Source organism: Triturus cristatus, chromosome 2_2, assembly GCF_964204655.1.
Source record: "Triturus cristatus chromosome 2_2, aTriCri1.1, whole genome shotgun sequence".
NCBI classification, from domain to species: domain Eukaryota; kingdom Metazoa; phylum Chordata; class Amphibia; order Caudata; family Salamandridae; genus Triturus; species Triturus cristatus.
Window position 1 is genome coordinate 920868801 of NC_140582.1, and position 15012 is coordinate 920883812.

Genomic DNA, 15012 nt, shown 5'->3' on the forward strand with positions numbered 1-15012 from the left:
TTCTTTTGCGACTATGTTAAAGTGCAGTATTACTTATTCTCCCTTTTAACACGTACATCTTCCCACATTAATGGTCTCGGTTACGTTTTTCTCAATCCATGTTGTGTTTCCTTCGTTCCAACAAATCTGAGTCTGATCACATGTTTCGTTGCCTTGCAAGGTGACATTTTTCAGAACCTGAAAAGATAATAAAACAATGGGGTTTGCAACAGTGTAAGGACCAGATTGATTTTAGGACTAAGAGGTGATAACAAGTATCCAATTGGAAGCACACAGTGATAAATATATATCTATTTTGACCTCCCGCACACCACTGACGTTGAAAAAACATGAGTAATATTTTTGTTTAATTGCACGATTTTTGCCTTCCTTACCTATTGTGAGAAATTAGGACCTGTTTGCAGTGTCCCCCCAATTTTTGCCCCATTTTGACTCGTGGGGTTCAGATTCACAAAGGTTTCGCACCAGGTTAGCATTACTTTTGTAACACCAACCCGACGCCAAACCTATCTGGGGATTAAAAAACCAACGCTAATTGGTATTACTGTTGATTTGTAAAGAAAAGTAACGCAAAGCAGCGCGAAAGGCAGCTTTGCATTATTTTGCGTCAAGGAGGCATTACATGGGTGGTCCCATGCAACACCCAGGCTTTTTAATACTAAACACTATCTATGAACAAACACAAGGAGATGATGGACGGAGTGCTGAAACTTTTCAGACACTCACCCCCAGTCACAGATTTGGGTCAAATCCATCATCGTTCTTTAGCTCACTTAGCCACTCCAGTTCAGACACAGCCATATGCAGATCAGTCTTGACCCTGTGCCAGATGGGAACAGGTCAATCCGAACAGGAAACAAGCATCCTGGGACCGGTTTCAGGGTAAAACCCCTCATCAGCCAGGCTAGCTTGAATCCAGTGGCAAAGTGAGCAAGGAACCTACGTCTGGGCATACCCTGCCAAATTAGGGCGAACAAAGCAAACACAAGGAGATGATGGACGGAGTGCTGAAACTTTTCAGACACTCACCCCCAGTCACAGATTTGGGTTGAATCCATCATCGTTCTTTAGCTCACTTCGCCACCCCAGTTCAGACACAGCTCTATGCAAATCAGTCTGCTATCTACTAACACTGTCTACTAACATTAGTAAGCAGGGTTCAGCGACAAAAATGAATGCCGCCGTAAAGCCGGAGTCAGAAAGAGAAATGTTTTCAGTTCTCCTTTATTTTCCGACTTTGCATGCGTGCTGCACTGTGCAGCACACATACAAAGTAGGAAAAGCTTTCAAGCGTGTCTAGTCATAGTATTTTGTACAAGAAAGATACCCTTCCTGTACAAAACCTATGCTACACTCAGGCACACACCCAAGCCCTATGGCGCTAAGGTGTGTGCCTGGCACATGGCAGCTGAAATCAGCTCTTCTGCTCTCTCATTGTCACGCAACACAGCTCAACCTCTGTGTGGGCTATGCTGCGTTCCGTGACTGTCAAGTCAAGTCAAGTCAAAAAAATGTATTGTATGATTAATTAAAGTCTTTACAATTATCCCCCAAAATAATAAAATAAAATATCTTTACAATCGCAATTAAAAGCCAGACAACATTAATAATATCCCATTGGTTGTATAGCTAAGGTGCGTCTGCTTAACCAGCGCATAAAATATTATAAATACAATAGTTAAAATTTAAATCCAGCTTCTGTGATCCTGCTTACTAAATACACTCCTGATCTGTTTTACATTCAGTCCATATGTAACGCAATTGGCACCGTAGGGCCCAAACCTGGTCGGTCATACTTCTCTATTTTCCTCCAGATCAGCTTGCCGTAAAAGTTTTCTTACCGCTGCCAGGTATTTTACTCCCTGGCAGGCCAGGATTATGGAGGAACCATCCAACCAGCGTATTACAGCTTGCCTGCACGTGCGGATATTCAGTTAGTTAATAATGGGTTTTAAGTACCGTCTCCTCAGGACCATAGCTGCTGGGCATACGCATAATAGATGGATTAGGGATTCATTATTATAGCCACACAGTCAACACTGCGCTGTTTGTTTGGTGTTTTTCCAGGACGGCTGTAGGTCTTTTGAATCATGCTGACCCACCCGGCAGTCTGTGTAGCTCTTTTTTAAATGCAGCCTAAAGTGTGATATTAAATATGATTGCGGTCTTAATGATTTATAAGAGGTGATGACAGTCCACCCATGCCGACGTTTGGAAATTGTATTTTTATCTTCCAGAAAAGATTTCCTTTTTGCTGCATCATTGACCGCTTTACTGATACTTGATTTGCCTGCCCTAATTTCCCATGCTGTTTGTATTTCCAGGTCAGCCAAACAAGTTCTCAAATAACTTCCCCATGAACTCGATGTTTCTTGGTCCACCTGGTGCTTGATTTCTTTCCAGGATAAGCTGTCCATTGTGTCTGGGTCTGCGTTGCGAAGTTTTTGGCATAGCTTTACAAAGCCGTTCATGCCCGGAAATTTCTGGTTTTGGAGGCCGAATTCAAGCCGAACTTGTGACGGGGAGGCAGACTTTGGCAGATTGAAAACGGCCTTATAAATCTTCGTCTGGAGATCATTTAATAAATCAGCCTCCTTGCCGCACCAAGTGACTAAACCGTATGACAAGGTGGGCAAGATTTGCGCAGCCATCACTTTTAAAAGATGGTTATAATTCGGGCAATACAATTTTGTTTTTAGTAGTTTATATGCAAAAGTTAGCGATTGCGCTTTGGCTTTTACGGACAAGTTATGCTCCTTGTGTGTTATGCCCTGCCCTATTGTAATACCAAGGTATTTATAGGACCCTTGCTCTTCCACCGTTGCCCCTTTCACCGACCATTTGAACTTAATTTTTTTGGGATCCACTAGGCAGACGACTTTTGTTTTTTCTTTATTTAGTTCCAATTTTTCCTGGTCCAAATAGGATACTAGGTTATTTATCGCTCTTTGTAGGCATATGGGAGTTTGGCTGAGCACTACAATGTTGTCAGCGTACTGTAAAAGGGTAATCGGCTTATTGGCCACATTCGGCGAATGACAATCGGCTGCTTCCATATTTTTGCTGATATCTGAAAGGAACAAATTGAATAGGCTTGGTGCTAACACGCATCCTTGTTTTAAACCTTGCTGCGTGTAAATGCTCGAAGTTGTACTGCATCCATCGCCTAATTTCACTCTTGCCCAGGTGTCACTGTATAAGGAAATTATTGCGTTTAGTAATTGACTCGGCAATCCCCATGCGTTTAGCTTTACCCAGAGACGCTCTCTACTCACTCGGTCAAAGGCAGATTTTATGTCAACAAATCATGCGTGCAGCCGTGTTCTCTTGACAGTTTTCAGAATCTGGGCCTAGATTCTGGTTTACTAACTCTGACTGCGACCTGGGCTCTGCTAACCAGACCCAGGGTCTGTGCTCTGATTAAAAGTGTATGACAATTAGGTATAATTTCAATTGGTACTGCCAACCTAGTATATAGTAGGGCATGGAGGTTTAGAGGACCAGCAGATTTAATGCACTTACGTGTGTGCTGCTGTGTTGCCTGCTGTCATTTTAAAGGTCAGCCCTGCTTTGCAAGCTGCTTTTGAACTGAAATTATATGCAAATTCGATTTGGGGATTTAAAGGTACATCCAAAGTATTACACTACCTTAATTTTACATATATGTCACCCCTAAGGTGTACCCTAAGTGCCCCCATGGTAGAGTGCCATGTAAAGGTAAGCAGGGACATGTTAAAACATGTTTTGAGTACCCCGGTGAGGGAAAAACAACTAATTTTGTTTGTCCTCATTGTAGCATTTTAGCTCCACATGCTAACATGGGAATACTTTAATAAGGCATAACTATTGACAGGAGTGAGCTAAAATAATATTTCAAGGACTTAAAAGATTGGTTATGATAAATCCGACAACTTGCTACTGTCGAATTTATCATATCTAGTACAGAAAACAGTTTATGCAGCTTTCGTTTCTGTGAGCAAAAATGCAGCCTTCTAGCAGCCTCTACTGATGGTTCAGTCTTGCCACGCTGAGTCAAACTGCTTTGATGAGGTGATAAGTGGCCTGCTTACTCACAGATGTTATTTGGTGGGGGGGATCTGCAGCTGCAGAGAACAGGCCAGGATGGGGGCAGGGTAAGCAAACTGACCTGCAAAGAGAGCAGGACTGTAAGGCTGCAAGACAGGCCTACCCCCTCTTGCAGTACACCCCCAGCCAGATGGGTACCCCCCAGGTATAGAATTTGCAGGAGGTCAGGAAGTGGAGTGTTAAGTGAAATGAGCCACATCAGTAGGTCGACTTAGCAAGATCTTAGCCCGAAGGAAAAAGATTCTCCATCTAAAATTTCAAAGAGTTGTGCTTTGTGGGACAAGAATATTTCACACTTTGGAGGAAGCTTTCCTACATTTGGGAGGCACACTGTCCCCGATTGGTCAGGGTTGCCCCCTTGCTTTTTGCCCCAGAACACTGAATAAATATGGGAGAGCTGCATGGCACTTCAGATCTGCTCCCTGAAACTACAGGAAGAAGAAGGACTGCCCTGCTGGAACCTTAGCCTGCACGAAGAGAACTGCACTCTGAATGACTGGACCTGCAGCACCCTACAGCCCTAAGGACTTTGCCTTCGCTTTAAAAAGAGAAGGAGTAGACTCCCTGAGAGCAACAAGTTAAAAGAGCTCAACCTGCATCATCTCCAGCAAGGAGTACCCAGCTGATCACCTTCAGCTGGATTTGAAAGGATTTGGTCAAGTGCATTGTGGGAACTGTAGTCCCAACTTCTGAGGAGCAACTCAGAGACTCTGGAACTTTAGACTTGTGTTGTGGACACTTTGAACCCCCAAGAGGAACTTCAGTAAGAAGTTCCAGAAGTTTGGAGTAACTTTTGGAAAAAAGCACCATAAAGTGATCGACCAGACGTTGAGAGCCAAGCCAACTACATCGAACCATGACTCGGTCTGATTGCAGGTTCGGCCTGCTGAAAGCTCCAAAGCTCAAGACTTCCTGCCTTTTGACTCAGGTGACTAGGGATGCCACAAGTTGCAAGTAAATTAGAGACACGCTTTTAACAAAGAAATTGCAGGCTCGCGTGCATAATATAGTGATTAAATGTACTATGTATTTGTTTTGTTTTGCAAGCACTCCCAATCACACTTGACTAAATCACCATACTGCAGGATATTTGTACTATAACTATTAAAAACAAAAAACAAAAGCAAGAAAGAAACTGGAAAGAAAAGATATTAAGGCTCTGTACATGGAGCAAGAAACATAGAAAACTGATGGTAACACACGATGAAGTCCACTTCAATCTAAATTAAGATTGGGGAGTTCTTAGATAGGCAGAGAGTTTCATAGTCAGTTGGATCCCATATGAAGGATTGATTGAGGGTATATGACGTTCTGAATTTCAGGGTTTTCATATAAAAATGTTTTTTTGCCCCTTAAGCCTCTTTGACCAACATAGTTGATAAGCAGGTTGGTCATATAAAGTGTTTTCTTTACAAGGATGACTTTAAATGTGAGCCATGCATGTGTTTCTAACAGGGTAGTTTACTGATATTCTAGCCACTTGCAATTGCCCCGGATAGTAATCCACCCTATTGTTTTTTGTCCACTATGCAACCACAAATTACACCCATGTATATGCAAATTAGCATTGGTCCTGAATAGGACATTCAAGCCAGGTCCCCATTGAGCCTGAACACAAGCAACCCAAGACCAGTTTCGGTCTCAATGGGACTCTTCAGTCAGTACGGGAGAGTTGTCATCAAATTCCCTGCTAGCGAAGTGTCTTCACTCCAAACCCTTAGCAGGATAAGGGATTTTGGAATACACCTCCCATCATCCATGTATTTAAATCTATACAAGGAAGAGACGATTCTGAACAAACGATAACAATAACATGTTAAACCCTGAAAAAAGTGAAATATATATGTATTTGTTGATGAGATGCTGTAGCACTAAAGTAGCAGATGTATAGACACATGAAAAAAACAAAGTAAAAAAATGCAACCCTTTCATGGGGTCACAACATCTAATGATGAAAGGAAAAGGGACAAGTTAAGAATGTGTCCATGTTGCTGAGCCTGCAGGTCCTCTCCAGTAGATATTCGCTTTATCTCATTTGAGTCATCACTCTTCACAGCCTTCTTTCTCAGAATATGAGGGAACCTCCGCCAAGGCTCAATAAAAGAGGAGTGATTAGAGATATTTACAGCCCAGACCCCTCAATGGCAATCTGATAGCTTATTACCTCCGAGGTAGATGGGTTCGTGGAGAAGCCGGGGGGGGGGGGGGGGAGCAAAGGTTGTGCCTCTGTTCAGAGACACATGTGGTGATACCAGTGATTAGTCGTGCCACGCAGAAGCGGGAAAGCAGAAGTTAAGAGTACTATAACCTGGTTTACAACAGTGCCAATAAACTGTGCTCCCGATAGGAGAGGGTGATGTTCAACTCGCACACTATAGCTCCCCTTTCAGTTCTTAGAATCGAGTTAGACTCCATTTCAACATCAATTTCTAGGTGCTATGCTGAAATATCTTCTTTTTACAATAAATAACTACACCAGTCCAATATGTTTTGAGCTACTATCTAAGAATTCCAGCTGGATTAGTTAAATGAAAACAGGTTGAACTGATTTGCACAATGAGACACACGCAAATTGCACTCTTAGAGGACAATTTTGCACAAGCTGCAAACATAATTGCTTTTACATTTGTACCAATGATGTGAAACTGGCAGACCACTGCAAAGCATCTTTTTTACCATTCGGGCATGAAAATATGGGTTTAAAACTAGTGCACAAATTGTCTGTCACTAGTGCATTTTAAGCAATATCATTGAACAAACAAATAAGCTGTTATTCTCAGCTTAGTACCTGTGAGAGGATTCTGTGAGTTAAATGCTCTCTGTTGACATCTGCAGCCAGGTTTCACTCTATGTGCATTTTTTTGTATAGTGATAATTTCAGTGCCTGTCCCTTGTATGCACCTATTTACATAAGATGCTAACATTTTCAGCCAAATCTATTTGTTTCAGTTTTAAAATCTTACAAAAGTTGTGCTTTGACATATGATTTGGTATTTCAAACACACAAAAAGCATAGGGAGGAATGTTTGCAAATATTCTACCCAATTGCATTTTCTTGGGATAGCAATCCAGCCTATTGTTCGTTTGCCCACTATGCAACCTCACATGGCATCTAGGCACATGCACATCAGACCTGGTCCTCTTCCAATAGGACTGTCAAGCAAGGTCCTCTCTGAACCTGAACACAAGCAACCCAAGAGGGGTTTAGGCCTAAGGGGGCCTCTTCAGACAGGTGCAGCTCAGGTGCAGCTTGCTTCCTGTGGCACAGTGAGTATGGGACCCTAATTTGAGCATACCCTTGGCCAATTAAGGTGTTACATCAAACACAAAAAGTGTCAGGTTCTCCTTGGAGAACACACTAACTATATTCCACTCTAAATGTCATATACAATCAGTGTGCTTCCCAAAAACTCTTTCCCTGCGCCTGCTCTGTAATATCACAGAGACAAAGGCATCCCCTCATCTGCATGGGTCTCACTGTGCTAGTCGTATTACAGAATGAGGTACACAAGCGTCTGCAGCCCCTTCTTTTATGTCAAGGTGCACGGAGGGTGCAAAAAGTGGGTGCAAACAAATTGCACACACAGTTACTATCTGTAATGAGATGCTGAGGTCGCTGATGTAATTTATGCAGTGTGTAAATAGTTTAACACAACATGCAAACCAGCGCCTGTTCTGATCTGCAGGGCCAGTTCATACTTTCATCCTTGACTGGTCACTAAGCTGGATAATAGTAACAACTGTTGTTTTTAGCTCCTAGAAATGGCAAAACGGTGATTTTAAGTGCTGCATAACAAACATGTTATTCTTCTTCATTCAAATGTTAAACAATAGGGCGTTGATCAAAAGCTTAATGCTAGAGAATTGAAATGAGGTCAATGCTCGCGAGCCGTGCTGAGTCAATAGAGCAGAGCTGCCGGGAACACCATGGTTCGTTGTGGCTTTCAAGATGCGAGGCCAACAATAGTCACTGTGCACAACGCAACTCCGGGTCACTGTGACCCTGTTCACAATATTTGCAAGCATTTGGCTTTCATTCACAGCCTACAAAACACGCGGTCAAGACCCCTTCTCTGCCTCCCATGAGCCCCCGGGCCTTTCCTTATTTTTATTATTTCCTTATCCAATGCTAGGCTAAAAGTGCTACTTACTTCACGCAGTGCATTTTTAATGAATGGAAAACGAAATGTATAGTTGATTTCCACATAATCTCAAAAACGCTCTGAAATTTGACAGCACAGTCCCTGCACATTTGATTCCTCTAGTACAGTGTTAATGACATCACATCATACACAGCAGCACAAGCAGGTTCTTCAGAAAAAATGATTTATTTCTACAATGATAACCTCTGCAGTCACTCCCGGTCCCACAAGAGAAGCACCCGGTGACTGCTCCAACGCACCACACACCACGCCGATGAACCCTCACTTACCGCTCCAACGCACCACACACCACGCCGATGAACCCTCACTTACCGCTCCAACGCACCACACACCAGGCCGATGAACCCTCACTTACCGCTCCTAAGCACCACACACCAGGCCGATGAACCCTCACTTACCGCTCCAACGCACCACACACCAGGCCGATGAACCCTCACTTACCGTGATCTTGTCAACGACACACCACTGCTTCACAAGGCTCTTGTTTCTCACCGATTCATCCCCAGTTGCAATGCCATTGATCACACTCTTGTCCAGCTAGAGAAAAAGAATGAAAAAATCAATACCAAGACCACACTCACATCTGCTTCAATAGTAACGAGTATCTGGCATGAAAGTACATAGAGACGCTTTTATGGTATTTTGCATAGGGTAGCGCAGCGCAGCGCAGCAAGGTGCCTTGCTGCGCTGCCCTACACCAAAATGAAAGGGCAGGAATGCACCGTATTGGCAGGCCCCCCCACGCCTAGGGACGGGGGGCCCTTGGTGGCACCTCAGGTAGGAGAAGACTTCCGGTTCATAGGTAGAGGAGGAAGAGGGGCGTCCGTAGGAGTCCAGGAATGTGGAGGGGCGGCACCCAAGGGGCTGGCGACCCTCCTACAGCAAAGGAGATAAAGGGCTGAGGTCTCGAGGGGGAAGCCCTCTTTGTCCCATCGCCGCGGTGTCCGGCGGACTGGAGGCGCAACGAATTGCCCACCCACCCATCCCTTACGTTAGGGGTTGGAGGGGGGAATGGCGGGGTCCCTGGCAAGAACAATGGCAGGGAATCAGGATTGGTGGGGACGGTCTGAGCCTGGAACAACAGGGCAGATCATCGATGGGGCTCCGGGCTGGCGGGAGAGGGGGCTGACCTGCTGGTGGTCCTGGACTCTCTGGCCCTACCCGAGATGCCAGTGCTTGTGGTGAGAAACGTTGTGCCCGTGTCGAAGGGATAGACAGCAGGTAGTTAGTCCACAGGAGAGCTGGGAAGAATTGGTTGTGACCTGCTGGCGCCACCCACACAAAGAATTGGTTGTGGCCTGCTGGCGCAACCCGCATCAAGTGTGTTTTTCTGGAGAGTCCGGCTGTAAATACAAAATATATCAATTGTTGGCTGTATGGTATATATTTCACAAGCCTATGGCCTTCATCAATGTGTGTGGATTTAAAAATGTAATAAAATTGGCAAGGGTTGATTGTGCATCAACCGAGTAAGGATTGCGTTAACTGAAATTAATAAAGACTACGCAGTGAAGACCACCTACTTGCCTGGTTCACTTTGTTGAGGGGGTGAATGTAACAAATGGTATTTGGGGGTGCTATGGATGGGCGAATCGCACGCGGTATGTCCACTATTAAGCAATACTGTGCATGCCTGTCCTTTCTGCCTGCTCTGGCGCCGTTTTGGCAGCCTATCGCCCACGTATGCACTCTTGCAGTTGCAGACATGATTTTTTTTTGTGCAGGAAGGGGCACCTTTCTGCACAAACACAATCCTACGAGGAATTTTCCTCTTTGTGCAGCACACAGAGGAAAAAACAGGAGAAATGAACATATTTCTCCTCACTACACCTCACCTCAGAAGGCATACGGATTTGACGCTTCCCTAGGCTTACATCACTTTGTAAATCTGGGGCAGCATCAAATTCCAAAGGTGTTGCATGGGAAAACTCACCGCAAGGCCCATGGAACAACTCCCGGTCGCAGAGTACGGCGATGCTGCGATTTGCACTGGGTGGCTTTGCATGGCTTTATGAGAGCCCTGTGTCATGCATGTACCACTTTACGTGGCACAAAGGTGACGCAGGGCTCTCATAAATAAGCCCTATAGTAGAGTCAGAAATCCAGCTAGGAGAAGTGATATTTTGATTCCTTGGAGGATCCTACCCAGAATAGTTCTGTACTATTACCTGCAAGCTTTGGCAGATATCTGTCTTCCATGCATAGAAAGAGTTGCTGAAGGGCAAAGTCACAAAAGCATTTATGAGAAGTAGAAGTAGTACTGAAAGGTACTCTTTTATGCGCACTGACATGGCTTTGTGAATCACCCCCAAAACAAAGATCTAGCTATTAATAAAAGGGCACCAGCTTTTCCCTTTTTACCCTAAATATTCCCCGTTTTGGGCCAATCCACAAAGCCATGTATTTGGCCCTAAAAAAGAACTATAGGATTACATACTCCAAGATGAATATGCCCTTACATATCCACAAGTTAGGGGACTGCAATCACGCACACGCTCCATATTGTAAACAACGATGAATGCTTTCTCAAGTCATTTTTTGTGTGAGTGTAAATCTCTGCAATGTCCATCTTTTTTTGTTCTTTCATGACAGACAGATGGATTGCAAAGAAGCACCTAAAACAACGTATCTTACACCCGCCCCTTAAGGTTCTCATTCTGAGCTGGCGAGGCTTTGGTGCTGAATTACTGGGGCCCGCAGTCTACGCTGCCAAGGGGTAGCTCCACACTACAGTCAGGCCATTGTACGTTTTTTTCCTGCTTGGACCCGGAGATACTGGGGGCTAGATATACCAATTTCTCACACAGCGCAGGGGAGGAGCTGCAAATGCTGCGCTGCGATTGGAGAGAGCAGGAGAGTGGCAAATCTACTGAAAAATGGCACTCTCCTCTCCCTAGCACTGGCACTGAAATTAGCTGCCGTGAGCCACGGAGACACCTTTGTGCCATAGTGAGTCAAGCATATGTTTTTCACTGGAAGGCTAACCTAAAAAAATTGCGCTGTAAAGAAAATTGGACAAAAAGATTTTGCCCTGATTTCCGTCACTTTTGCGACGCAAATGCGGAGTAAAATCTTAGTAAATCTGACCCCGGGTGCTTTAATGGACAGTTTTTAAAAACTTCATTACAAAATGCTGACATTTTCCACCTACTTAGAACTGGCAGACAGTGTCCGCTGTAGTGTTGTTGGGGGTGGACACAGGTGCTTGACACACTTATGTCCGTCTGGGGGGGGGGGGGCATTGTCTGCTCCGCCAGACAGCTGCAGGGGGTGGTCAGGGGCAGGGCACTGCTGCTGCCTGTACCCACTGCCCTGTAGACAGGCTGATGGGCCCGGTGGCTGGCAGACAGTGTCGGCTGTAGTGTTGGGGGTGGACACAGGTGCTTGGCACACTTATGTCCGTCTGGGGGGGGGCATTGTCTGCTCCGCCAGACAGCTGCAGGGGGTGGTCAGGGGCAGGGCACTGCTGCTGCCTGTACCCACTGCCCTGTAGACAGGCTGATGGGCCCGGTGGCTGGCAGACAGTGTCGGCTGTAGTGTTGGGGGTGGACATAGGTGCTTGACACACTTATGTCCGTCTGGGGGGGGGCATTGTCTGCTCCGCCAGACAGCTGCAGGGGGTGGTCAGGGGCAGGGCACTGCTGCTGCCTGTACCCACTGCCCTGTAGACAGGCTGATGGGCCCGGTGGCTGGCAGACAGTGTCGGCTGTAGTGTTGGGGGTGGACATAGGTGCTTGACACACTTATGTCCGTCTGGGGGGGGCATTGTCTGCTCCGCCAGACAGCTGCAGGGGGTGGTCAGGGGCAGGGCACTGCTGCTGCCTGTACCCACTGCCCTGTAGACAGGCTGATGGGCCCGGTGGCTGGCAGACAGTGTCGGCTGTAGTGTTGGGGGTGGACATAGGTGCTTGACACACTTATGTCCGTCTGGGGGGGGGCATTGTCTGCTCCGCCAGACAGCTGCAGGGGGTGGTCAGGGGCAGGGCACTGCTGCTGCCTGTACCCACTGCCCTGTAGACAGGCTGATGGGCCCGGTGGCTGGCAGACAGTGTCGGCTGTAGTGTTGGGGGTGGACATAGGTGCTTGACACACTTATGTCCGTCTGGGGGGGGCATTGTCTGCTCCGCCAGACAGCTGCAGGGGGTGGTCAGGGGCAGGGCACTGCTGCTGCCTGTACGCACTGCCCTGTAGACAGGCTGATGGGCCCGGTGGCTGGCAGACAGTGTCGGCTGTAGTGTTGTTGGGGGTGGACACAGGTGCTTGGCACACTTATGTCCGTCTGGGGGGGCATTGTCTGCTCCGCCAGACAGCTGCAGGGGGTGGTCAGGGGCAGGGCACTGCTGCTGCCTGTACCCACTGCCCTGTAGACACGCTGATGGGCCCGGTGGCTCCGGGCCTTTAATTATCGGGTCTGGAGTTTTCAGACCCAATAGTCCCGGAGCCGGACACTCTTGGGAGGACTCACGCTGGCCCAATGTTACAAGTTACAGACCCTGTAGGCCTCTTCTCTCCATACTGCAGTTCAGTTTACGCTTCTCTAAGGATTCGCTGTTAGGGGGTTTTCTATTGCTTTACTAAGGTAAAATCACAACGCCGTATTCCCCGTCACGACAACAGGCATTGACACATATATGTATGTTAAGTGTGAACTCAGTTAACAGGGTCAGTGATTCGGAGCTCATATACATTCATTTTTTTTTTAATGTATGCGTGGCATGACGATTGCTGTATATTTTACCTTGTTCTATTTTAATTAGTAATACAAATATTTAACTAAAACGTGTGAATTCAGTTCTGTTCCATAGATCAACGTGTGTCTCTAAAGCCTACAGGTGTTATTTCAGATTATCTGTTTTTATGGGTTTGCTGTAGGGTGCGTGGGGCGGGCTGGGCGGGCTTTATGGGACTGGGTTCACCCTGGTGCACCTTGACACCTCCTCTAAACCCTGTCTGAATGGTAGAAGATGAAAGAGCGGGCGAACATCCATCGGGCTGTTTACAGAAGGAAAGTTGTTTGCTTTGCGGCGTCCCACATTCCGGTCGCGAGGCAGAGCTACTTACCACGGATCGGTAAGTGGCTTTAAAGCTCACGAGTAACAGATGCAAAGTTCACCGACAATGTCTGCTGGTACCGGCTGCCTATTGTGCTATTCATTGGTTGTTTATTACAGGCAGCACTGTTGGAAACTTGAATTGAAGACAGGTTTAAGAACTTGTAGTGCAGAGCAGCACGTCACCTTGCTGCGCTGCGTGACAGGGAAAGGACAGGAATGGGCTGTATTTAAGGCAAGGCACGTTCCTGCCTTATCCCCAGCGCTGGCACCCTTCTGGCAGCCTAGCGCCAATGCAGACACCCTTCCACCATGATGCAAGGGTGCCTGCGTTGCCCGCAGGATCGTTTGTTGTTCCAGAAGGGACACTTTCTTACACATTTACATAGGCAGAGTCCTTTTGCTATTTGTGCTGCAGAATGCAGAACACATAGAAAGTGGAAGGAATGAGGAGAAATATGATATTTCTACTTGTTACGCCTCATCTGGGGAGGGGTATGTTTTTAGCACATTCCCAGATTTACCAATTCTGGTAAATATCTGAATGTTTCAAAAACGCCTCCCTTGAGGCGAGTAAGGCAGTGCAGTGATTTGCGTTGCTTTACTCTCGATTTATGGAGCCACAGGCAACATGCAAAGTGGCCTTGTGTGGCTTCACAAATCTCACTTAAGGTTTGAGTTGCACATGTACCATGTTCCGTGGTATAAACATGACACACACTTTCTTCCATATGGCGCAAACATAATCCCAGGCCATCCACGACAGTGCTTAAAATGTACAAGAATACGCGCTGGAGCCCAAAGTTTTGCTCAGAAGGTCATGGAGTTCTCAAAGGTAGAGGTGCCCAATACCGAGATTGCATAGTCTTGAGTCCACCTCATTGTCTCTTAATTCCTCCACCAGACAGTGCCTACCTCTTCATTTCATGTGTGCAGGTTCTTTTTCATGTCTGCTTTTTCCATTTGTCAATGTTCTTTCCATTTTTATTTTCCCCCTACTTTCCCACTTTTGTATTTTTCTCTTGCTTAGTCTTCGTTTGTTGAGGATAAATAAGTGTGAGTCCTCAAACTGAGTGTCGGTGGGCCCAACCAGCAAACACCAGCTCATATTAGGCACTGAAGGAACTATTTGTTTCATTGTTTCTGTTGGTGTTCTCAGGAAACAGCCATAACTTAATTGCCAGACTTGCGTCATCTTGCTCATAAACATATGTGTTTATTAGTCATCTTGTCCCCCAACTTTTTTGCTGACTGGTACTAATTTGCTCACTGGCCTTCCCGAAAAATGTAAATAGATATATTTTCAAACAGGAGTGGCCGAGCTGGAGGTGAAACGGAGGATTGGGTTGAAGGAAAGCAATGATAAGTGACCAGGGGCACCAGGGAGAGAGCAACAAAGGGGCCCCGGCAGAAGCACATAAGGTAGGCAGCAACACAGGAGGCGGGAGAGAAGCACATGAGGAAGAGAGCAACAGGGAACACATGGGATGGGACATGCAGGGGAGGGGATGTGCACAGGCGAGAGAGAGAGCAGCCGCACGAGAGAGCAAACAGAGCATGGAGGCAGGCATTTGAGGGGGTAGGGGAATCAGAAGAGGGAGAAAGCTGGAAAAAAACATGCACTATGATGGAGTGCAGAACAAAAAGTAACAAGCATTGGCAAAGCCAAAAGTGTTGTCTATGCACGATCTGTTGGCTTTGTCAATATATTT

At 46.2% G+C, this 15012-nt stretch overlaps 1 protein-coding gene across 2 annotated transcripts in view; it reads right to left on the bottom strand.

Moving 5' to 3' along the window:
• The window catches only part of LOC146862941 (sodium-dependent phosphate transport protein 2B-like), a 90260-nt gene that overhangs the window by 29124 nt on the left and 46124 nt on the right, over positions 1-15012 (bottom strand). For both annotated transcript variants that reach the window (XM_085642309.1, XM_085642310.1), the window contains exons 8-9: positions 8691-8786; positions 57-177 (exon numbers count right to left, since the gene is read on the bottom strand). In XM_085642309.1, coding sequence (XP_085498435.1) covers positions 57-177; positions 8691-8786 — 217 coding nt within the window. The remainder of the gene's footprint in view (positions 1-56; positions 178-8690; positions 8787-15012) is intronic.